Source organism: Ambystoma mexicanum, chromosome 13 (assembly GCF_040938575.1).
Source record: "Ambystoma mexicanum isolate Mex_15411 chromosome 13, UKY_AmexF1_1, whole genome shotgun sequence".
Classification (NCBI taxonomy): Eukaryota; Metazoa; Chordata; class Amphibia; order Caudata; family Ambystomatidae; genus Ambystoma; species Ambystoma mexicanum.
In genome coordinates, this window is record NC_090938.1 from 467,496,963 (window position 1) to 467,523,556 (window position 26,594).

Genomic DNA, 26,594 nt, shown 5'->3' on the forward strand with positions numbered 1-26,594 from the left:
TTGTAGTTTCTGACAGCCCTTTCAGCCTGGCTGCACCATGTACCTCCACTGCGATGGGTCCGCTGCAAAATTAAACAGATAAATAAAACAATGATCATTCATAACATTCTCCATGGCGTGAGCGGGTGGGCATCTGTTAACCTCCTTTGCATGTCCTGGAAAAGAGGGTGTCTGCCTGGGTGGGCTGCATTTGTAAACCCCTTTTGAGGGTTGGGAAAGCCTTCCCTCCCTACTCACTTGCTGTCCTTTTCTCACCTCGGCCCCCTCACTCCTCCCCTTTCATCTTACCTGGCCCCCCCATGTCTGCATCTGATGTCCCTAACTGCCTGGAGACAGGGTCCTCCAATGGCCTGCTGAGCGCTGTGGCTAAGGCAGCGACCACCCAGGACTCACGTTGCTCGGCACGTTACCTGGCAAAAACAAGGGGGCGTACTCTGTAACACCCCTCCTTCACCACCCACTCGCCTCCACCCGTAGCATCGCACGAACATGTGCTCCCCTCCCCCATGCCCATGATTTCCACAAATACACTTGCCAATTCTTAGCCGAAGCTTCGGCAGGTGAATGAGAAGCGTGCCTTTGTTAGAACGCATTTTTATTGGCTAAATTCCATCCAATAGAAATGTTTCAGGGCCCTTGTAAGAATTTGGTTTCTAGATAACTCTGTTCTATCTCACATTCTCAACAGGCTAGAAATGTTGTTTCCCATCGTTAGTGCATAGATCAATAATCGAATCATAGTAGCACGCTTGAAGCAGGAATGAACCTAGTCGCATCTTTAAACCAATGTTGTTCCATGAATTAACTGCGTTCCCATACGTCATCTTGTACATCAATTTTAAATAAAGATACATTATTACACAAAAAATATACTACATGCCGGAAATATTGCTCAGAAGGAAAATCTTTAACCAGTCTGTCTTCTGTTTCTTTCCAGGCAACGTGTTCAGAGAATGCCTCGTTAATGGGACCTGGGCCATGAAAGGGGATTACTCACAGTGCCAAGAGATCTTGCAAGAAGAGGTATGCCTGTTGTTTACTTGATTTCCGTTTCCCTGTGTGAGTGAGTGCGGCATCTGATAGCCTTCATTACAATGTGGCACGCTCTATTTTTGTTACACGGTTAAATATGGTAAGGTTTTAACCTAACATCAGAAGATTTCAGTTAAGATTGAAGTCCTCAAGTGGCACACTGCACAGGCATGGCCAATTTTCGAGATCTACCCAGTTTCCACGTAGCATCGCACTAAAAGTGTAGAGGGATGCTCCAGTTTCTCTTTGGGCCTTTTCGTGATTAGGAAAAATAAGAAATAAATCGAACAGAGGTCACTGGCTGACACAGGAGCGCAGGGTGCATCATTGATGACGAGTACAGTAGGTGAAGAGTGCAAGGTCTTAAAGCTGCGGCAAGAACACATTCTCTACACCACCTTTTCAGCTGTGGTTTCTCAGACCTAACATCTGTTTCACCCACCATGGGCCCAAGGTCAGGCCCCAAGCTCAGGACATTACCATACAGGGTAGAGGAGTGGGGGACCTTGGGGGGGGGGGGGGTGGTTACCTCCATTCTAAATGGTTGAAGGTCAGTGATGACAGATGATTTTCCTAGTATTAGACCAAACCTACTATTATCCCCAGTTAAGTTAGTGGGGTTTTGTGCGTTTTCACTATGAGCATTTCCTTGAAAATAATCTGGTAAAATGGTGCATTTGACTGCATACAGTTTTAGAACAAATAAGTAAAAAGCTATGCATTTTAAAATCGGTTATGTAGGTCAGCAATTAAACTGATACATTAGATGATGGATGTCAGGTCACCAACACTACACAGCTGCTTTCCACAACATGTTCATGATGTCTCTGCCCAAATATATGCCAGCATTGTCACTGTAAAACACATTCATGTTGGTGCCCATATGCTATCACTGCCACTATGAAGCTCATATTTATGATGCCTTGATCCACAAATGTTCGCATTGTCCTATAAAATACTTTCCCCCCATATTCATGTGAAACACCTTCATTGCAGTTGCACAACATATGCTAGAATTATGTCTTAATCCACAATACATGGTTCCATGTGTTAATATCCCCGCAAAAATATCGTCTTATATAAATATTGTAATATTTTTGCGTGATATTAAGTGATGTGACACCCCCGCAAACCCAGCATTATTTTTAAACCCCTGCTCCCAAAAAAACCCAAAATTATCCCCCCCCCAAAAATATCGCCTATGGACTTTCCAGACAACCATATATACAGCGATATTTTTGGTGGGGATAATATGTAGTGATACCCAATACATGACAGCATGGCACCGTAAAACGCCATTTCATGCTGCCTATGTGCACATGTATGCTAGTAATCTGTAGCACACTTTCATGGTATAACCCACCATATAAGATAGCGTATTTAAAGAGCAACTTTATGATGCTTAAGTCCACAATATATGCCAGGACCCCACTGAACAAACATTCATGCTTCCAGTGAGCACCCCATTTGCCACCAAAAACACACAGACACACATACACAAACACATTCATGCAGGCATGCCCGCACTCACCCAATGCAATGCTGACAAGGATGAGCTCTAGGTTGATAATGCTTCTTAACCTTTGCTTCATGTGTTGCTCTGGTAACCCACGAGTGAGAGACATCTTTCTCTGTAAATGCACCTCCTGTGCACCGTTTTCCTGGGTATTTGTGCATCTGCTGAGATAAGAAGTAGATGGTATATGTGTGAATGTATTGCCATTTTCACTGCAGGTCTCTGTGGTAGCATAGGACATAACAAGGACCTGATTCAATTTGGCATAATAATTCCATTTAATTGTGTGAACGCAGAGTAGCACAATTTATTGTTTATGTATTCATCGTTCGCTTGTTATGCTTTTATACAGGAAGTAAATACTGTTTCAAAGCACCCACACGACAACAGGGAGAGAGCATGGAAAGAAACATGATACGTTACAACAAAATATAAATACAGTGAGGGATAAAATGAACAAACCTACTATGCCTGTGAGTATTCAGAACATGCAAGTGCAGCGAGGAAGAGGGCAGTGGGTGTAAGTGCTGGGGTGTCCTTGCTCGGTGGTGAGTCACAGATGAAGTGCAAGCTATGGTAAGTGCTACACAGCCAGGAGCCGTGTTGAGTTTAAAGTGCGACCCTTGACGGACCGAGGGGTGTGCTGAAAGGTGCTGAACGCAGACAGAAGCTAGAGTGATTGGGTGTGTGAAGTCAAGTGCGCCGGAAATGCATAAGGGCCCTGCACACCAATCACAGTAAACCTTGAGATTAGCCTAGGTGAGAAGGAGGGAATGAGGAGGTAAAGAGGAAAGTCTTGAGGAGCTTCCGGAGTTTAAGAAAGGCCTGTTCAAGATGTAGAGGGAGGTGGAGGATGTGCCACAGGAGGGAGCCAGCTGAGGAAAGTGATCGACCTCTGGCCCTCTGTTTAGCAAAATGATTTACACACAGAGAGTTGGAGCCAGAGGAATCTAGAGGTCTAGAGAGAGAGTATTTAGTTAGCGAGAGTTGCAGATAGTGTGGTCCCTGGCCCCAGACAGCCTTGTGGATGATGGAGAGGAATTTGAATTTAATCTGTGCAACAACCAGGAGCCAGTAAAGACTTTTTTTTTTTTTTTTTTTTTTTGAAATTTTTATTTTAATTTTCAAAATTACAATAAGATGAACAATAACATATTAGATGATTACAACAAAATACACATAATCTCTAACCTACATACTCAACTATATACAAACCCCCCCAGAGTCAAATCAGATCTAAAATCAGGCCTAATACAATAAAAGAAATTTACTCCATATCTTATTGAACAATGCACTCTTTTTCTCCCTCAGGTACAAAACCCTTTCGATATCAGCCAAAATATGCATCTCAGCAATCCACATTTCAATTGTAACAGGAGTAGATGTTTTCCAGTTTCTCAATATCAATTTCTTTCCCACCATTGCTCCCCGAAAGATCCACTTTCTCTGGGAGGTACTCAAATCTTCCAACACATCAGTGCTGCCCAGCACAATGGTCTTAAAATCCAAGTGGATTCTCTCTTCGAGAACTCTCTCACAAATCTGATCAAATTCGAACCACATACCCCTCACTCTTGGACATTCCCACAGCATATGTTCAAAGGTGCCCCTCTCCTGAATACACGCCCAACAGTCAGAGTTATCACTCATTCCTCTTTCCATCAAACGCTCCGGTGTCCAATAAGTTCTATGTAGAATCTTAATCTGCCGCGATCTTTCAACCAGACTCAAAGAACACAGTTTCACATTCTCACAGATTCGAGACCAATGCTCTTCCGCAATGTCCTCACCAATCCTTTGGTTCCAATCCAGTCTCACAGCATCATTTATCTTGTAGTTGGACACAATTTGTTTATAAACATAGCTGACCAAGCCACAACCACTCACCCCAGGTATCCAACCAAGCAAATCCAAATTGACTCCTTTCTCCATATTTACGTCACCTACTGCTCTCCGGATCTTCCGATAGTCCGCCATACAAAAGGTAGGGATATCAAACTTCAACTTGACCTCTCTGGCAGTCATCCAAGTCATACCATTAAAAAGGTCCCCAATCCACTGAACCCCAGCAAGGAACCATTCATGCCAGAACATAACTTTCCCTTCATATGTAACACTCGGATTCAGCCAAAGTGAAGCATTCGGGTCTCTCAATGCATCGAAACCCAAACACTCATTCAAAGTCAACCACGAAGTCCGTAGACTCTTAGTCAACGGATTCTCCAACCTCCGTCTGCATGACTGACTCGTTAATAAAGCCCGGGGTGACAACGGACTCACATGACTAGATTCCGCACCAAACCAATCCGTACCATCTGATTTAATACATGCAAATAAGGTACGGGCCATGAAGGCCAGATGATATGCCCTGAAGTCTGGCACCCCCAGCCCGCCTTTCGACAAGGGCAATTGCAGTTTACTTATCCTCAGGCGCGGAGGTTTATGACCCCACAAGAAACCCTGCATAAGCCTATCCAGTTCCCGCCAATACCTTTTCTCAATTTCCAACGGAACCATACTTAAAACATAGTTCACTCTGGGAGTTGACACCGGGCCTCATTACGACCCAGGCGGACTTCGCGGTGCTAAATGCACCGCGAAGCATGGCGGAAAGCCGCCGATAGCGCCATGGGGGTTGGCGGATTTACCGCCCCATTCCGACCTCGGCGGAGCGGTAAATCCCCAATCCCCATTCTGCCCTTCCCCATTCCCATTTTTGCCCCATAGGGTATAATGGGAGTGGGGAAGGAGTTAATTACGCCACCGTAAAATACGGTGGCGTAATTAACAACGAGGTCCCGTAGCGCCATGGTTTTCTCCGGCTGGTAAAACCAGGCGGAGAAAACCTCCATGGCGCTACGGGAACTCGTAGTATGGCGGAGAGGTACGCCATGCACTACGCTGGCGTAATACCCTCTCCGCCAGGGTCCTAATGAGGCCCACCATCTTTAAAGCATTCACCTTCCCCCAAAGGGAAAGTTGAAGCAAGGACCATCTATCCAGATCTGATTTGAAAGCAGCACAGACCACATTCATATTCACTCTCACAAAGTCTGCAATTGTTGGCAAAATCCAAACACCCAGGTACATTAACCTCTCCGCACACCACTTGAAGCCCAACCCAGTAACCAATTGTTTGTCACATAGTGGGACAAGGGGTAGAACTTCCGATTTCGCCCAATTAATCTTGTACCCAGAGCACCGATGAAAGACCTCCAGAATATTCATAAGCACAGGTAACGATTCAGCAAGATTCCTAAGGACCAACAGCAAGTCATCAGCATATAGCCAAGCTTTTTGTTTCAAACCCCAACCATCAATACCCTGCAGGCCATCCTCAGTTCTCAGCTTAATGGCCAAAGGTTCAACACTGAGTACAAACAAAAGAGGAGACAACGGGCATCCTTGTCTCGTTCCACGTTCCAAATCAAAAAATTGGGACCTCCAACCATTAGTTTTGACATCCGCCGTGGGCTTGGTATATAGTAGTCTGACCCAAGAACAAAAATGATGACCAAAACCCATTTTTTCCAAAACACTAAACATAAATTGCCAATTGACCCTATCGAATGCTTTTTCGGCATCTAATGAGAGAACCGCCGAGTCTTCTGAAAGTTCTGACGCTTCTGACACAGTAAAGTCCTCATATTGCTGGACGTCGTCCTACCCTTAATAAAACCCGACTGATTCTGATCTATCAGTTTCGGTAGAAGATTTTCCAGCCTTAATGCCAGAAAAGACTTTTTAAGGCAGGAGAGATGCTGTCCGTGGGCTTAAGGCCAAGTATACGTTTGGCAGCCCTATTCTGGATTAGTTGGAGCAGTCGCAGAGTGTTAGAAGGTAGATTCAGAAGGAGGCTATAGGAGTAGTCAAGCCTAGAGAGAACCAGGGTGGAGTTACATTGAGGTTCTGGGGGAAGGTGAGAAATGGGAGAATTCCTTTGAGAAGGAACAGCTGAAAGTGGGACTTCATTGGGTCCTGAATGTGAGGGAGGAAGGAGATAGAGGAGTTGAAGATGACTCCAAGGTTTCTGCCTTCAGAAGAAGGAGCAGGAGGAGAGCCCTGGTGGAAGACCAGAGAGACAGGAAGAGGGAGGGAGCAGGGGTCCCAATGGGAAGGATATCAGTTTTGCTGCCATTGAGCCAGATATTATTGGAAGTGCACCAGGAATCAATGGCAGATAGGCAGCCAGGGATGATGGAAGGTGCAAGAGGATTAGTAGGAAGTTTGAAAAAGGGTTGAGTGTTGTCTGCATAACACTGGAAGTTGGGGGAGTAGGAAGAGATGAGGAGTGCCAGCTGAGCAAGGTAGATAAAATGCAAGGTGGTAGCCTTTCTCATACATTAATCCTCATTGTCTACAGCCTCATCAACCTTCAAAACATTATCTAGTAGGTGTCTCATATTGTTGTGTTTTTGTGTGATTTGTAAGGTATGCCCTGCTCCCCGTGTGGTGATATATGAATTGTACCATCTCTTGGCCTTTCCATCACATTGGTAAATGTAGAAAAGTCGAGCAATGATATAAGTTTCACAAGAACAGTGTGGCTTAAACAAGTAGTTTTATTCATGTGTGTTTGGGGAATGGGTTGGACCAAATGCCTGTAGGAACCGAGGGATTCTCTAGAAATGACAAGGAGCTTCATAACGAAAATGGTGTCTTGTGAGGAACAACATACATTGGGGTATTTTTCAGATATCCAACACCTCCAGTGTAATAGCTCCAAACCATAAAAGTTAATCCTAGTCTTACAAGTCCTTGTTCCCCCAGCGTCCCCTAGTCTACAAAGTTCCACAATGTGACAAAGTTCCAAACCTAGATGTAACAAGTCCTTGGCCTCCAAGCTATCCCTTAGATAACATGCAAATGTTCCAATTATAGGCCAAAAGAGTTCCCGAATCCTGATCTACATTGTTCATCCCTCGTCTTAAACACAAAGAAACACAAAGAAAGAAGTTTCTCATGGGAACGATTTTCAAGGGTCCGAGTCACAGGCTGGACCCGAAGTCAGTCTTTGGGCTTTTTAACACCTCGACAAGAATGTTAACTGGCTGCTTCTCAGACTTATCTTCAGACAATACTGTAGTCCTTGTATCTTCCAGTCCATGCCTTGTTGTCTGCTCTCCTCATCGCACTGATGGATTTATCTCCAAATGTTAGTATCTTGCATGCTCAAATAGGTTACTTCCAGACCCCATGATGTCAGGTAGCCCTGCCCCACACCTCAGGGTTTCAGCATTCACAGATCCAGATCTTTTTACAACCTGGTTTCTCAGCACTCACTAGGGCAGGACTCACCACAACCTGGGCTCTCAGCATTCATTTGGGTAGGATTCACCATGACTTGGTTTCTCAGTATATTCACTTGGGCACCATGGTCTGCCTTTCAGTGTTAACCTGTACTTGTCTCACCATGACCTGGTTTCTCAGTATTCACTTGGCAACCATGGTCTGACTTTCAGTGTTCACTTGTGCATGTCTCACCATGACCTGGTTCCTCAATATTCACTTGGGCACCATGGTCTGACTTTCACTGTTCACTTGTTCATGTCTCACCATGACCTGGTTTCTCAGTATTCACTTGAGCACCATGGTCTGGCTTTCAGCGTTCACTTGTACAGGTCTGACCATAACCGGGTTCCTCAGTATTCACTTGGGCACCATGGTCTGGGTTTCAGCGTTCACTTGTGCATGTCTAACCATGACCTGGTTCCTCAGTATTCACTTGGGCACCATGGTCTGACTTTCAGTGTTCACTTGTGCATGTCTCACCATGACATTGTTCCTCAGTATTCACTTGGGCACCATGGTCTGGCTTTCAGTGTTCACTGGTGCATGTCTCACCAAGACCTGGTCATCAGAAATGCTATTACGGTAAGTAATGCATGTCATACTAACATGCACCCACCCTTCCTCCTCTCGTGGAGTAGGATCATGGACATCTTACACCTACTCTACTCACTCACGCCTCTAAGACTCCCTCACTGCAGAACAAAAACACCAGTTGGACCTCAATGAGTGAAGGCTTTTGGGTACACTATATGTCACGTTGGGGATGGTGTTAGTCATGCCCATGTCGAAGTCCCTTTTCGATATTTGAAAAAAGATGCAATATTCTGCGATTTCCATTAGATGTCTGACTATATGAACAGCATGTGAATCTAAGCAGATGCAACCATCAGGAATACGATTGGTGAGTAATGTATGTTTTATTGAACATATTTGGACTGCCCTGTAATATGCAATATACAATACAACTTCACTTTTCCTTTACAGGTTGGGGGGAATCCTCATACAATATTTTACATCTTCTTCGCAGAAAGCATTCTGCCAATGCTACTTATCTTCAGAGCGGCCAGAAGCACGGCCACTGCTCGCCTGAACATCCATGAAGACCTGCACTCAAACCTTGACACTAACCATCCTTCTCTCCTCATCCCCCTCTAGCTCTCTTCTGCTTTTGATATTGTCAACCATGCCATCCTGCTCAACCAGCTCTGTGATAACCTGTGTATCGCTGGTCAGGCCCTGTCCTGGCTGACATCTGTTCTCTGTGACCGCCACTCCCAGGTCCAACTTGGTCCCTTTCTCGCGTCTCCCACTACCTGTGTTGTTCCCCAAGGGCCTACTCTTTCTCTGTGGCTGTTCAACCAATACCTGGCACCTGTGGCCCACCGCATAGCTTTTATGTAGTCCAACTTTCAGTGCTATGCAGATCACAGGTGCCTCATCAAAGGAAGCACAGGAGTGCTTTAAGTAATCCCAGGCATCATTGCTGGCTACCTTGTGTATTATTTGCACACGGTGAAGCCATTCTTTCTTCATTCGTCCGCTATCTATAATTCACGAGCAAACCAAATAATTCTGACTCTCAGAGAATTACATTAAATTCTCCATTTTTGCCTGCACTCTGCTCCTCCTCCATTGATGTCCACGAGGAGTAACAGAGGCTAAGATGGCCGCCTCTATATTTGTCTGACTGCCACCAGCTACCAGGAACTAGTGGCTGCATTTGGATTGGCTGATCTAGAGCCTTTAGCCTATCCGTGATCGCCGGCAGGCGAGCGCCGTCGGCCCACAATGTAAGGCACACGACCCAAGGCAGGCTTCTGTCCCAAGCCTGTCTGAGCGGGGAGGGCTGGAGAGGGCTACCCAGGTTTACCCCACATACCTTTGGCACCATCCTGTACTTGATTCACCAATTTGCCTAATATCTGTCTTCTTGCCACATGACTGCAAAAGTAGCTACGCATGCGGTAAGACCGTGCTCATTGGCACCGAAAATCATTGCTACTGTCTTTAACCAGTAATTGTATTTCCTTTGACCACGCTCAGCACCTAACCCTACTGCCACAGCTGGATCTTGACTATCAAATTACTGCTCACTGCGTTACCGACCTCCCTCAACACTTTAATCCACACCCACCATGTTACTCACTGTACCCCTCGAGTATTGGCTGCACGGGGCACCTTCGTGCATCAAATCATGCTGCAGTGGATAGTTAACCAGACCACTGGCCTTTGCACCTGCTGGGGATCGCCACACTGTCCATAATGCATATTGCACCTACCACGATTCTTGTATTGACACACTGCTGCGCCTAGCGAGCCACAAACCCACCTTGCTACTTTAAGTGATTTACTGCTCTGTATTGACGCCGAAATCCGTGCTCCATATTAACGCCCGAGCCCCACTTCCTGTTCGTGGCCTCCCCACTGTAGTCAGCTGCACCGCTCACCATCGGCACTTTACATCGCGAGCGAGGTGAGTGGCGCAGCTGCACTATATTTGAAATCCTCTGGGCATATTGCATATAGTTTTGGCTAGGGAGCCCCCGCCGAAATCCGCACTTCACATTAGCGCCCGAGCCCCACTTCCTGATTGGGACCGGGCGTTCCCTCCCTCCCGCCTCCCATCCCGCCCCCCGAACTCCCCGATTGGCTAACTGGTTTGTGGCCTTCCCACTGTAGTCAGCTGCACCGCTCACCCTCGGCTCTTTACATCGCGAGCGAGGTGAGTGGCGCAGCTGCACTATATTTGAAATCCTCTGGGCATATTGCATAGTTTTGCCCAGGGAGCCCCCGCCGAGATCCGCGCTCCATATAAGCACCCGAGCCCCATTTCCTGATTGGGGCCGGGCCTTCCATCCCGCCTCCCATCCCTTGTCTTTCCTCCTCCCTCCCCGCACACCCACTCTGATTGGTCCTGACAAGAGGACTCCCATTCATTGCCAGTCCCCTCAGGGCAGCCCTCTGCCTGGCAGCCCATCGGCTAAGGACCCGAGGCAGAGGACGGCTACAACAGTGACGGCCCCAGTTTGTATCTGCAGGTATCCGCAGGAGAAGCAAGAAGACAACAATATGTAAGTGTGGCAAGGGCGGGGACTGAAGTAACTACTTCACGCCATTCTACCCTACCTCTCAACCTTGGAACCTAAACCATTGTAAAAAATCTCCATACTGTGGTAGCCTTGCATTTAGAAGTACGCATTACAGCATGTCGGTGGCATAGTTGCATTTATAAAGCAGGAATTCTCCATTGACTTCAGAATTATGCCCAGTATCCTCTCTGCGTAAAAGTTTAATTTAGAAATGTTTAGAAGTGTGCCTAATAGCGTGCCCTTCTTGAATTTAGAAGTGCCCCAATAGTCTCTCTGTGCATAGTTTAATTTTGAAGTGTCCCTAATAGCCTCTCTGTGTAAAGTTGAATTTAGAAGTGTGCCTAATAGTGTGCCCTACTTGAATCTAGAAGTGTCCCTGATAGCCTCTCTGTTCAAAGTTGAATTTAGGAGTGTCCCTGATAGCCTCTCTGTGCAAAGTTCAATCTAGAAGTGTGCCTAATAGCGTGCCCTGGCTGAATTTAGAAGTGTGCCTAATAGCCTCTCTGTACCTCTCTGTGCAAAGGTGAATTTAGAAGTGTACCTAATGACCTCTCTGTCCAAAGTTGAATTTAGAATTGTGCCTAGTAGCCACTCTGTGTAAAGTTGATTTTAGAATTGTGCCTAATAGCCACTCTGTATAATGTTGATTTTAGAAGTGTGCCTAATAGCCACTCTGTGTAAAGTTGAATTTAGAAGTGTGCCTAATAGCCTCTCTGTGCAAAGTTGAATTTAGAATTGTGCCTAATAGTCACTCTGTTTAAAGTTGATTTAGAATTGTGCCTAATAGCCACTCTGTGTAAAGTTGAATTTCGAAGTGTGCCTAATAGCCTCTCTGTGCAAAGTTGAATTTAGAATTGTGCCTAATAGCCACTCTGTGTAAAGTTGACTTTAGAAGTGTGCCTAACAGCCTCTCTGTACAAAGTTGAAGTCAGAAGTGTGCCTAATAGCGTGCACTAGTTGAACTGACTACTGTCCCTAATAGTCTCTCTGTGCGTAGTTTTAATTTAGAAGTGTGCCTAATAGCGTGCCCTGGCTGAGTTTAAAATTGTGCCTAATAGCTTCTCTGTGCAAAGTTGATTCTAGAAGTGTCCCTGATAGCCTCTCTGTGCAAAGGTGAATCTAGAAGTGTCCCTGATAGTCTCTCTGTGCAAAGCTGAATTTAGAAGTGTGCCAAGTATCCTCTCTGTGCAAAGCTGCATTAAGAAATGTGCCAAGGATCATCTCTGTGCAAAGTTGAATTTAGAAGTGTCCCAAGTATCCTCTCTGCGTAAAGTTGAATTTAGAACTCTGCCTAATAGCCTCTGTGTGCAATAATTGAATCTTGAAGTGTGCCTGATATGCTCCCTGTGTAAAGTTGATTTTAGAATTGTGCCTGATAGCCACCTATGTAAAGGTGAATTTAGAAGTGCGCCTAATAGCATGCCTACTTGAATTTAGAAGTGTGCCGAATAGCCTCTCTGCAGCAAAGTTGAATCTAGAAGTATGCCAAGTATCCTTTCTGTGCAAAGTTTAATTTAGGAGTGTCCCAAGTATCCTATATGTGCAAAGTAGAATTGAAAAGTGTGCCTAATAGTGTATCCTAGATGAATTTAGAAGTGTCCCTAATAGCGTGCCCTGGTGAATTTTGAATTGTGCCTAATATCCTTTCTGTGCAAAGCTTAATTTCAGAAGCGTACCTATTAGCATAGTCCAACTAACTACAGTGCCTAAATTCCGCTCTGTGTAATATTTGAATTTGCATGTGTACCTAATAGCCTCTCTGTGCAAAACTTGACGATTTAAGGGTGCCTAAATATCCCTTCTGTGCAAAGTTTAATTTAGAAGTGTGCCTAATATCATCTCTGTGTAATGCAGAATTTAGAAGTGTGCCTAATAGTATAATATCCCCTCTGTGGAAAAAAAATGAATTTAGAAGTGTGCCTAATAGCCTCCCTGTGCAAAGTTGAATCAAGAAGTGTGCCAAGTATCCTCTCTGTGCAAAGTTGAATTTAGAAGTGTCCCAAGTATCCCCTCTGTCCAAAGTTGAATTTAGAAGTGTCCCTAATATCCTCTCCACGCAAAGCTAAATTAGAAGTAGACCTAATAGCGCAATAGCCTCCCTGTGCAAAGTTGAATCTAGAAGTGTGCCAAGTATCCTCTCTGTGCAAAGTTGAATTTAGAAGTGTCCCAAGTATCCCCTCTGTCCAAAGGTGAATTTAGAAGTGTCCCTAATATCCTCTCCACGCAAAGCTAAATTAGAAGTAGACCTAATAGCGCACCTTGCACAAATTTAAAAGTGTACCTAATAACGTGCCCTAGTTGACTTCAGAAGTGTCCCTAATATCCTCTCTGTGCATATTGAACTTGGAAGTGTACCTATTATCCTCCCTGTGTACACAATATCCCTCTCTGTGTAAAAGCACCTAAAACTACACCTAATAGCATGTATTAACCATGAGTGGACCCAATCCACCAAGGTCGGCCAGAAACCGTGGACCGCCTCCACTCTCCGGTCAGCCCTGCCCCCCGTGCCCCCTTCCCAAACCATCCCACCCTCCTTCACATCCCCTACCCATCCCCTTTCCAAACACCAAGCCAGAGGGGCACGATGGCGAGCCAACCACCCTAAGACCACTGCTCCCGCAAACCCCACCACCGGCCAACCTACGTTGATCATGCCCGCTCCCCTCACTATCATACCGGGCACTCCCTGCCCTGCAATCATGCACCCCCCGCTTTTCCCACCTACCCCCACCATCATCCCCCTCCGACCACACCCCTTCCCCTCCCTGAAAACCACACGCCTAGCCCTAGAAAGAACAGAAGCCTCATCTCTCTCCCCCTCTGACCCCCCTACCCTCTCACAAACACCAATCGCAACAAAGAAACATACCTGGTCCCCCTCAATATCTCAGCACTCATCTCCTCCCCTGTCCCGACCCACCACCTCATTCCCCCAATCACCACCATCCCCCCTTGCTTCACCCTTCCTGAACCCCTCTCCCTCATTTTCTTACTGACCACAACTGAAACTCCTGACCACCCACACCCCACCTTCAAATCCCCATTCCAAACCCAATCATCCTAACACACGCATCCATCCCGAAACCCGCCAACCTTACTGCTCGCCCACTTTTCCCACCGATCATCAACCACCCCAACCCTCTCCCTCTCCAGTCTCCACCCTCTCCCCCCCAAATCCCCTCTGCTGCAGCTCCGACACCAACCTCACCCACCGAAGTGATTTGCATCCTATTCAATGCCCGATCCTTAGCAAAAAACAGACTCAGCATCTTTGACCTCCTCGCCTCTGACAAACCAGATCTGGTTTTCATCACTGAAACTTGGCTCTCTGACGACTTCGCCCCAATAGCCAATGAAGCCTTCCCCCCATTCCCTCATCCCACTTAACCGACCCTCTAGAGGAGGGGGAATAGCATTCGTCTTCAAGTCTCACTTCCACGCCTCAATCATCGACAATCAACCTTCCATTCCTTCCTGTGAATCACTCCTCGTTAAACTATCCCTCTCCCCATCGCTCTCACACAGTTTCTTAATAATCTACAGACCCCCTGGCTATGATAGACAATTCTCAAACAACCTCTGTGACTCCATTGCCACCCTTTAACTAAACCATCCCAACCTCACCCTTTTTGGAGACTTCAACATATGGTTCGACATCCCACCAACCCTATGACTCACTCTCTGGTTGACGGTGTAGACGCGATTAACCTCCTACCGCACATAAACGGCCCGACTCACTATAAAGGACACACTCTTGATGCCATCTTTAGTTCCCACAACCGGATACATCAAAACCCGCCCACCCCATCTGGTCCGATCTCTTCATTGTTTCTTTGGCTGTTTGGTTACCCAAACCCGCTTCCCATACTCGAACCTGAACCTCCAAATCTAAGCAAATGCTGGAAAAAACTAATAATCATTCCTGACCTAGCCGACGCACTCCTCCAGTCTCCTCCACCAATCTTCCAACTCAATAAACAACTAATCCCTGACGCCTTCGACTCATGGCTCAATGCCTCACTAATGTGGCTCACACCCTCTTGCAAACCATCAGCCCGCCGTGGCCTCTTCCCTAGATGGTTCACACCTGATTTGAAGACCACAAAACAACTATATAAATACCTAGAACGCAAATGGCAGAAAGACAAAACCCTAGAGAGCAGAGCCACCTTAGCCTGACACCTTCATCAGTACAAGGCCGAAATCCAGAAAGCAAAAAAAGCCCACTACAACTCCCGAATCCTAAACTGCAAAAACCCCAGCAAAGAACTTCACAAAATCATCAACGAATTCACCAAACCGGCATGCACTACCACCGTCCCGTTCCCCACACAATCACTGTGTGACTCACTCTCTCTCCACTTTTACGCCACGGCTCTCGAAAGAACAAATGCACAAACCACCAACTGGCTCTCTTACATCCACCAGGAAACCATCCCCCATACCGGCCAACCCATCGCCTGTGACCACTGCACAATCAACGTTCGAATCCTTTAGTCCAATATCACCCGACCAATTTCTCAAACATCTCTCTGCCCGCAAACCATCCGGCTCTCTGCTAGACCCTTGCCCGGCCACAATCCTCAAAGAAATATTCGCTTCTACCTGCGCATTAGAACACGCAAGATCCATCATAAATTACTCCCTTTCCTCAGGTATTTTTCCCGATGCATTCAAAATGGTTCATGTCAAACCTCTAATAAAAAAAACCTTCCCTCAACCCTCTTGAGCCCAAAAACTACCCCCCCATCTCAAACACCAGGTTCCTTGCCAAACTCATTGACCAAACCGGCCTACACCCAACTAAATGCCTTTGTCGAAGCCAGCAATCTCCTTGAGCGCGCACAATCAGGTTTCAGAGCCCGGCACGGAACTGAAACCACCCTAACCTCAATCTGGGATGACCTTAAAATCACGGCAGACTCGTGGGATGAGCCGCATTAATCCTTCTCGACCTATCCGCCGCCTTCGACACAATCAATCACTCAATCCTCCTTGACTGCCTCCACTCCCTAGGAATTTGTGGAATCGCTCTCAAATGGATAGCCTCATTCCTCAAAGATCGGTACCAAATAACGATACTCTCCACCTATTCCTCCCAAGCCCGACCAGTCAACACAGGAGTTCCAAAAGGAGCATGCCTATCTGCACTCCTGTTCAATCTCTACTTGATCACCCTCCCACCAATAATTCATTCACACAATATCCTGTGTTACAACTACGCTGATGACACTCAACTCATTCTAAAACTCTTGAACTCAAAACCCAACTGCCGAACTGACCTCGCCTCCTGCCTCCTTGACATAGAGCTGTGGATGACCCAAAGCCACCTCTTGTTAAACCCCTCCAAAACTGAAATCATGGTATGTGGCAACTCCAAACTTCTTCCACACCCACTACCCTGGCCATCTGCCATGGGCAACTCACTGACTCCCTCTATCTCAGTAACAAATCTTGGATGTACCCTTGACTCTGACCTAACACTCTCACATCAAGTCAACAATGTCTCAAAGTCATGCCACTACCACCTTAAAACTCTTAGGCTCATCTTTCCATATCTCTCCTTTCCCAACAGACTCTCAGTGGTCCAATCAATTGTTATATCAAGACTGGACTACGCTAACCCCCTCTACCTCAGAGTCCACGCTTACCAACTGAATAAACTTCAAAGAGCACAAAACGCTGCAGCCAAACTGCTACTAGCGCTCGGCCCGAGAGACCACATCTCCTCAGCCCTTAAAACTCTGCACTGGCTTCCAGTGGGCCGAAGGGTGACTTTCAAAACCTAATGCATTTCTCATCGAGCAGTGCATAAAACCGGACCTCAATATCTTCAAGACAAGCTAAAACCCTATTACCCTCCACGTACTCTAAGATCAAGCTCAGCCGGCCTCCTAGACATACCTAAAACAAACTCACTCAGGGTAGGCGGATCATCATTCTCAGCCTTGGCCCCCACGCTGTGGAATGCACTCCCACCCCACATCCGCCTAACTGAAGATCTAATGTCTTTTCGCAAACTACTGAAAACTTGGCTCTTCCCCTAAAACCAACCCGTATGCAAACTAACCCAAACTGAAGAATAGCATCTCAATGACACCAACCCAACAAACTGCTAGATCTTGAATAACAATAAAGACAAATAACAACACAACATCAAGATCAAGATCCATGCGAGAAAGTGACAACTTATAACCGGTAATGTAAACTAGAAGTACAAACAGAATAGAACGAGTGAAGTAGATCAAAGCAGTGAAGGGATAAAAAGAATAAATCGTACGAAAACAGTAATGAGGTTTAAACTAATGAAATGGATGTAATGAACAAAATGAACAAAATGGGTGAAAGCAATAAAGATAAGAGGATGGAAAGATGAATACAAGAGTCTAATGAGCACACAGACAGATGACACCGACTGTATGACTGAATGGCATAAATGGAAAATACAGAATAGACGATACAAGTACATGAGACGATTGTAGTGCACAAAACAGATAGAGAGCACAGGAAGGATCCAGTGTGTATGACGAGTGACATGGCCTGAAATCGATAATGCACGACGAATGAACGAAGTGAATGGAATGGATGAAATCGTTAGAACAAATGAAGCGCATGGAAGAGATGATTGCGCTGAGTGGATGAAAGTGTTGAGCAGATGAGTGTGTTGACCGGATGAGTGTATAGAATGCATGAGTATGCTGTGCAGATGAGTGTGTTGAGCGGATGGGGTGTAGAACGGATGAATGTGTAGAGAGGATGAGTGTGTAGAGCGGATGAGTACGTAAGTGCGGAGTAGTGTGTAGGACGCAGGAGTGCATAGAGCAGATGAATGTGCAGAGCGGACGAGTGTAGAGCGGATGAATGTGTAGAGCGGTCGAGTGTCTAGGGCGGATGAGTGCGTAAGTGCAGAGGAGTGTGTAGAACGCAGGAGTGCATAGAACAGATGAATGTGCAGAGTGGATGAATGTGCAGAATGGATGAATGTGCAGAGTGGATGAGTGTATAGAGCGGATGAGTGTATAGAGCGGATGAGTGTATAGAGCAGATGAGTGTATAGAGCATATGAGTGTATAGAGCAGATGAGTGTATAGAGCGGATGAGTGCGTATGAGTGAATGACCTTGTAGAGCAGATGAGTGCATATAGCAGATGAATGCGTGAAAAGAACGAGTGCATAGAGCAAATGAGTGCAGGGAACGGATGAGTGCATGGAATGGATGGGTGCGCAGAACGGATGAATGTGCAGAGCGTGATAGGGGTGCAGAGCGTGATGGGGCGCAGAGCGTGATAGGTGCGCAGAGCGGAAGAGTGCACAGAGCGGAGGAGTGTGTAAGAACGGTGGGCTGTGTAGTGTGGATGAATCCGTACAACAGACTAGTGAGTAAAGCAGATGAATGTATGGAGCAGGCGTGTACGTAGAGCGAATGAATGCGTGAGAGCGCTGGGGTGCGTGAGAGTGGAGGGGTGCATGAGAGCGGCTGAGTGTGTAGAGCAGGTGAGTGCATAGAGCGGGTGAGTGTGTAGAGTGGGTGAATGCAAAGAGCACGAGAGGGCATAAAGCAGACGAGTGCCATGAGCAGATGAGTGCATAGAGCAGACAAGTGCGTAGGGTGGATGACTGCGTAGGGTGGATGACTGCGTAGGGCGAATGAGTGCGTAGAGTGGATGAGTGCGTAGAGCATGCAGTGCAGATGAGTACCTAGAGGAGATGAGTGCCTAGAGCGGATGAGCACCTAGAACGGATGAGTGCCTAGAGCGGATGAGCACTTAGAGTGGATGAGTGCTTAGAGCGGATGATTACATAGAGTGGATGAGTGCATAGAGCGGATGGCTACATAGATCCGTTGAATGCCTAGAGTGGACAGAATGGGTGAAGTTTTAAGGATGGAATGGGTGACATATGTAGATAGAACGAGTGATGTATGTGAATGGAACGGGTGACGTATATAGATGGAACGGGTGACGTATATAGATGGAACGGGTGATGTATGTGGATAGAAAGGGTGACGTATGTGGATGGAACGGGTGACGTATGTGAATGGAACAGGTGACATATATGGTTGAAACGGGTGAAATATGTGGTTGTAAGGGGTAATTTGTGGATGGAAGGGGTGAAATACATGGATGCAATGGATTAAGTATGTGGAAGGTACTAGTGTAATATGTGAAAGGTACCGGGAAGAATGTGGATGGTACGGGTGAAATACATGGATTGATTGCATAAAACAACTTAGAAATACACTGAACGGATCGGAGTACATGGAACGGATTGGAATGCGTGGAGCGGATTGGAATGCGTGGAGCGGATTGGAGTGCGTGGAACGGATTGGAGTGTGTGGAACGGATTGGAGTGCGTGGTGTGGACTGGAGTGCGTGGTGCGGACTGGAGTGCCTGGTGGGGACTGGAGTGCCTGGTGCGGACTGGAGTGCCTGGTGCGGACTGGAATGCATGAACCGGACTGGAGTGCATGGAGTGAACTCGAGTGGATAGAATTGCGCGACTTACATGGAATGGTTTGGAATGCATGGAACGTTTGAAGAGCATGTAACCCACCATATCACATCACCATGCTTACTCTCTTCTTTACACCACCATTCAACTAGAACACAGAGATACTATGACACCATTCGTTATAACTGTTCTCATATCAACATCTGCCTCATACTCCCCATCACTCTAACTAAACACTGCTGGTTACACCCCCCCCAGCCAGGCGTTCTCCTCAGGCCGAACACAGCCACAATCGGACTGGATAAATCCTGCCAGAACGAACACATACCCTTGATCGCTCAACCACCACACCTACCGCTAAGAAGCAGCTACTACACGATACCACACCAGCTGCACACATATCTGGTGCTCACACGCACCTTTGACTCTCTCTACTCTCTCTACTGACCTGAACTTCGGTTTCCATGGTCGTTCAACCTACCAGCGCCTTCAGACCATACCAATGGTATATAAGGCGCTATATAAATGCAAAGTAACGTAACATAACATAACATGACCTGTTTCCTCAGTATTCACTTGGGCACCATGGTCGGGCTTTCAGTGTTCACTTGTGCATGTCTCACCATGACCTGGTTCCTCAGTATTCACTTGGGCACCATGGTCTGGGTTTCAGCGTTCACTTGTGCATGTCTCACCATGACCCGGTTTCTCAGTATTCACTTGGGCACCATGGTCTGGCTTTCAGTGTCCACTGGTGCATTTCTCACCATGACCCGGGTTCTCAGTATTCACTTGGGCACCATGGTCTGGCTTTCAGTGTCCACTTGTGCATTTCTCATCATGACCCGGGTTCTCAGTATTCACTTGGGCACCATGGTCTGGCTTTCAGTGTTCACTTGTGCATGTCTCACCATGACCCGGGTTCTCAGTATTCACTTGGGCACCATGGTCTGGCTTTCAGTGTTCACTTGTGCACGTCTCACCATGACCCGGGTTCTCAGTATTCACTTGGGCACCATTGTCTGGCTTTCAGTGTTCACTTGTGCACGTCTCACCATGACCCGGGTTCTCAGTATTCTCTTGGGCACCATGGTCTGGCTTTCAGTGTTCACTTGTGCACGTCTCACCATGACCCGGTTCCTCAGTATTCACTTGGGCACCATGGTCTGGCTTTCAGCGTTCACTTGTGAACGTCTCACCATGACCCGGTTTCTCAGTATTCACTTGGGCACCATTGTCTGGCTTTCAGCGTTCACTTGTGCACGTCTCACCATGACCTGGTTCCTCAGTATTCACTTGGGCACCTTGGTCTGGCTTTCAGCGTTCACTTGTGAATGTCTCACCATGACCTGGTTTCTCAGTATTCACTTGGGCACCATGGTCTGGGTTTCACCGTTCACTTGTGCATGTCTCACCATGACCTGGTTTCTCAGTATTCTCTTGGGCACCATGGTCTGGCTTTCAGCGTTCACTTGTGCATGTCTCACCATGACCTGGTTTCTCAGTATTCACTTGGGCACCATGGTCTGGCTTTCAGCGTTCACTTGTGCATGTCTCACCATGACTTGGTTCCTCAGTATTCACTTGGGCACCATGGTCTGGCTTTCAGCGTTCACTTGTGCATGTCTCACCATGACCTGGTTTCTCAGTATTCACTTGGGCACCATGGTCTGGCTTTCAGCGTTCACTCGTGCATGTCTCACCATGACCCGGTTTCTCAGTATTCACTTGGGCACCATGGTCTGGCTTTCAGCGTTCACTTGTGCATGTCTCACCATGACCCGGTTCCTCAGTATTCACTTGGGCACCATGGTCTGGCTTTCAGTGTTCACTTGTGCATGTCTCAGCATGACCTGGTTTCTCAGTATTCACTTGGGCACCATGGTCTGGCTTTCAGTGTTCACTTGTGCATGTCTCACCATGACCTGGTTTCTGAGCATTCATCTCTTAAGGTATCACCATGGTTGTGGACTGTAAAATGATGTCTCAGAGTTTTGGGTTCGTCTTCCTATTTGGCATCTCTTAACCTTTGTAATCTGTACTCCCGAGCTTTTCTGTACAGATTAGTTATCTGATGTCTGCTACCTGAGCAGTCAGCAGATAAATAGTTGCTGGGGAACATCAGCGCCATCTTGGATCCTCATCGCCTGCAGATCTTAGCTTCCCCCGAGTTTCACCTTATTGCACATCTGGTACCCAAGCTCCTGCATTGTCTCTCTTTGACTGCATCGGTCATGGTTGCCTAATTTCTTTTGCTGGCACAGCGGGTAAGATTGTCTATGCACTTTCCGCAAACATTTTTGTATTTAGATTTGAATAGGTTGTTTTGTTTGACAGCTTTCTGTGCAGGTATTTGCTTTTCCCAGGCATTCGATATAGGGACCTCTGCCCATTTTCCACATTGGGAAGTTGGGGTTTTAGGTAACTCAGATGTGATACAGTACTTTGGTGGAGGTGATGAGCCTGCAGAATCTCACTCCTGCCATCCCCTGGAAGCACAAATCCGTTTCAAAGTGGCTTGCCCCAATACACACACCATGGGAAGTCAATTCACCACATACATCTGGCCCCCTATTATTTGAAACCATTGGTATAAAAATGGTCAATTTACAACTGAATGTACTACTTACCAACATGAATGTCAATCCTCTATATACACAGTGACCTCTTGTCTAATGTCTAAGGAAACAGCAATTATACAATCTTGACCAGATGTCAGAGACTTGATCGACTTCTATACTCTCATCCCATGTTTTTTGCATAAACTATGTATAATTGTGCTTTCTTGTATATGTCATGTGTTGATTAATGTGTTTTTGATGTGTGGACATTTTTGACATCAGATGTAGTTTTTGATGAATTAATAAATCGAATGTTCATAAAAATATAACTTTTGACTCAGGACATATTTGGTACACGGACGGAGTCAATTAATTGGTGGATGAAAGAAGAGGATAGGCATTCTAGTTCCTTAGTAGTTGATTGACCTTTGGCAGTTCGAGGGCTGAACCTTGGTGTCTTTAAATCAGCCCGTCTTGGTCTCTTTGTGTTTGATGAATAATCACTGTAACATTATCCAGTGCACTGACATCCAACATGGCCTGCATTCTCCTTCTTTAAAACCATGTCTATGCACTCCACTTCACTCCAAACAGGTTTCCTTTAGACAGAAGCCTCGTGAATCAGGCAAATGCTTAGAGAGCTGCCCTAGCCAATTGTGGCCCTTGTGAGCCTTCAGATGTAATGGTCCACTCACGCCTCATTACAGAGATAAAGGACGGATGCAGGGCTTTAGAGACTGCCTTTCCCCACCGCCCACTGTGCCAGAGGGCGGCCTGACTGGTAAGTACAACGACGGTGGTACGAACAAAAAACTCTGGCAAATGACTTGTCAGAATCAGGTGGACCCCTTGTGCATTCTCCACTGCAAAATGTATCTCATACTACACATATAAATTGTATAGTTATTTATTTGATGAAGATCAACAAATGAGTCCATTTTTGTTCCAACATTCTATCAACAATTCTTTATTGATGGAGACAGGCATAACAAGATGCAATTCCAATGCATTTCGGATTGTTTCCTTCATGAGGGAAATTAGGGATCTGCCTGAAATTCTTCTCTTGTATACAACCAACTACATAAAGGCATTTCCAACATCTTGAATTTGAATTGTGATCTGAAGATAAACCTTTCGCACGAGTCGTTGGAACATGCCTCGATGTGTAAGAATACACAGGTATTGTGATCCGCAGACCTGGATCCTGCGGTGCACGCAATCACCATGTGCACAATGAGGCTGACACATGGATGTGATTTCCAAAACAGGTACTGGTGATCTCCGCAAGTGGGTACTGTGCAAAGAAAAAGAAAGAATTTGTCTCGTACACATGCATTGGGCCCATCCAAGCCGGACACTGCCATCTAAAGAGGTACTCTGATATTTGCCTTTGGGTTACGGTCTATGGGTTATGGGCAATGGAGGTGTCGAAACCTCTTCTGTCCGTTGCCCATTCACCTTTCTGTCCAGGCAAAAACACGCTGGGATTCACACAATCTAACACTCCACTCCCACAGCTGCAGAGAGGAACATCTTGTGCCAAAGGAGAAAAGGACACCTTTGCACACCTAAATGTATCTAGACTTTTGTGTGAGTTATTTTTTTATGTTTCTGTAACGTTATCTAAAGTCAAGGTGCGGGGGAGAAAAATAGCAACCCTGGCATATGGGTTGAAGGAAATATGAGAACAGAGTAAGTTCCCTACTAGGGAACTCCCGTCCCCTGCACACTATCTGGGGATTATGGAGCCAAAGTATTCAAAGAGTATCTAATATAGGTATTTGGTATAGTTTTTGGTTAGACTTAAACCTAGCATTGATTGAAACAAGTGTTTTTTTGGCTAACATAGTTAAAACATAGAGACAGTTGTAGAATAGATATTCACTTAAGTACAAAAGACAACTTGTGACTTGATCTTTAGTTCAGGATTTATTGGTCCAAACAGGATTGCCCAATGCGTTTCGAGAGTTATTCTCTTCTTCAGGGGCTATATGCAATTCAAAACTTTAAATCTATTAAAAAAAGTTAAACAATGTTCTAGATTAGTTGAACAATTGATAATAATAATTTACATTCTATTGCAATATTTATTTTTACAAGAAGATATTCAATAGATAATAGAAAACCTCGTTATTTACAATTCCAGTATAAGCATTGATTATCGTGTAACAGTGATCCCACTGTCGCATATGTTCACAATTTTGGCAATTACATCATACAAAACCAAAAGAGGTATCCATGATTCTTGTGGAAAAAACTTAGTTCATTGAAACCAATTGGTTTTTTAGCTAATATTAAAGTAACAGAAAGAAAAAGCACTAGTGAATCGCCATTTTCACAAAGAAGGACATAGAGTAATTCCTAATTACATATTTTATTGTTGCAGCACGAGATCTGAAGGTGGTAAGGAATAGTGGTTGGCTTACCCTGTTTTTAGGTTTTAAACATTAGGATAAGAAGAACGATCCATGATTATGGGTCTGTAAAATATTTCACATCGGCAGTTTCAACAGGAGTCAATACGGTGTATAAGCCTGTGTAAAATAAAGTGATGGACCAGTCTAAGTATATTGGTATATTGATATGATTAAAGACACTAACAATCTAAACTGAGATGTTCACTAATGGGGATACATAATAGACTTACTTAATGGAGTTCAATCTCTAGAGATGTGGGAAAGATGGTCGTGCTCGAAGTCTGTAGGCATACTGCTACGTTACCGTAGTATCCACGGATTCTCCATTAGGTCTGTAACGTTATCTAAAGTCAAGGTGCGGGGGAGAAAAATAGCAACCCTGGCATATGGGTTGAAGGAAATATGAGAACAGAGTAAGTTCCCTATTAGGGAACTCCCGTCCCCTGCACACTATCTGGGGCTTATGGAGCCAAAGTATTCAAAGAGTATCTAATATAGGTATAACGTTACAGAAACATAAAAAATAACTCACACAAAAGTCTAGATACATTTAGGTGTGCAAAGGTGTCCTTTTCTCCTTTGGTTCTTTATATTTCCCTTGACAGGGTTGGCATAAAAACACACACCTGCACCCACCCACTGAATTATGTAATTTTCTAAGATTAATTCATTAACAGATAAATCAGCGACTACCTTCGCTTTTAGTGAAGAAGAGGCTGACCGGATATTAGGCCTCATCAAAGATACTGAGAAAGAATCATCAGGAGACGATAATCCAGACAGGCTCATCTTCAAATTAGAAAAACTCATCAGGAGGGAGATCTCCCAGAAATTACATGCAACCACTCTTGCACAGTATTATACAAGTAAAAAGATCCCAAGAGGACTTAGGGTCTACCTACGACCAACTTTATGTAAAGATAACCAACTCTTTGTAAAACGGTGGGAACAAATCCTGAATAAATGTTCCTTAGATCTAATTCTTCTGACCATTGAAGAATAAGCGAAATCCTTGTCTACAATTAAAGAAGAGATTGAAGATCTGACACAACAATTGTCCAAACTCAAATCAGTGGAAGACTTAAGCAACATTTTAGAAGATACAAATAGAAAACTTAACGGATACAAGAAAGAGATCGAACAAAGAAAAACCAGAAAATTCTGGTGTGACACATTAGACTTCGCTCGCGACATTGTGTATACGTGGCAAGAATTCTACAATAATCAAAGACCTGCACCTAGAAGACCATCAAGACCAACGGAACCAGCAGACAATACTGAAAGCAGTGATATCACAAGTGGGGAAAACAAACCCAGATCTCAGACACCTTCCAAAGGCCAAACAACTGCCTCGACCACTGAGACAGAAGTGCTAGCATCAATACACCCAAGTACAGCACCTACACTAACTCCCGAAATTCCTTTTTTAGGAGGAGGAAGGCCCGAAGAGGGCAGAAGAAAACAAAGAACGAAGAACAAATAACGGAAACAATTGTATTTAACATCTCATCTAAACAATTAACAAAAACTCAAATGGATACCCTAAATTTGGGCCTATCTTTCGTTCCAACTAACAACACTACAATGTTTGAAGAAGAAGTCAATCTGTTCAAACTTATAAGAAAAATGGAGCTGAAAGTATTCTTCGATTCACTTCCAGAAACAGCAGAAAAAAGGAAAACATGTAACTATTTGGAACTGAGAAACAAGAGCTCTTTCCATCCCCAGATCAATCATCCTATAATCAATCTCTTCAATCTCAAAACTACGAAAGACCTCAGAAGAATCAAATACTCTTCCAACAACAGAATGAATATCAGAAAACATCAACTCAAAATAATTAAAGAATTAGCTGAAGACCCATCAATCACACTTAAACCAGCAGACAAAGGAGGAGCTCTTGTACTAATGGACACTGAATTCTACAACAAAGGCTGTTTGAACTTACTAAATGACCAAAGCACCTACCTAGTTTTGGACTCTGACACAATATTATCCATCAAAGAAATAGTCAAGAAAACCATTGACAAAGCTCTGGAAATGGATTGGATTACAGATCAGACAAGTGACTTTCTTACCAACAAATTTCCAGTCACACCGGTTTTTTACTCATTATCAAAAATCCACAAAAACAAGATGAATCCTCCGTTCAGACCGATAGTAGCAGGAACCGAAAGCATATTCCACCCACTGGCTATTTATCTAGACCGAGCGCTACAACCTTTGGTGCAAA

The 26,594-nt window shown here is 45.2% G+C and overlaps 1 protein-coding gene across 1 annotated transcript in view; it reads left to right on the forward strand.

Annotated features, from left to right (window-relative positions):
• CRHR1 (corticotropin releasing hormone receptor 1) overlaps positions 1 to 26,594 on the forward strand; it is a 2,003,326-nt gene that overhangs the window by 986,059 nt on the left and 990,673 nt on the right. The window contains exon 4 of the mRNA XM_069634091.1: positions 938 to 1,023. Coding sequence (XP_069490192.1) covers positions 938 to 1,023 — 86 coding nt within the window. The remainder of the gene's footprint in view (positions 1 to 937; positions 1,024 to 26,594) is intronic.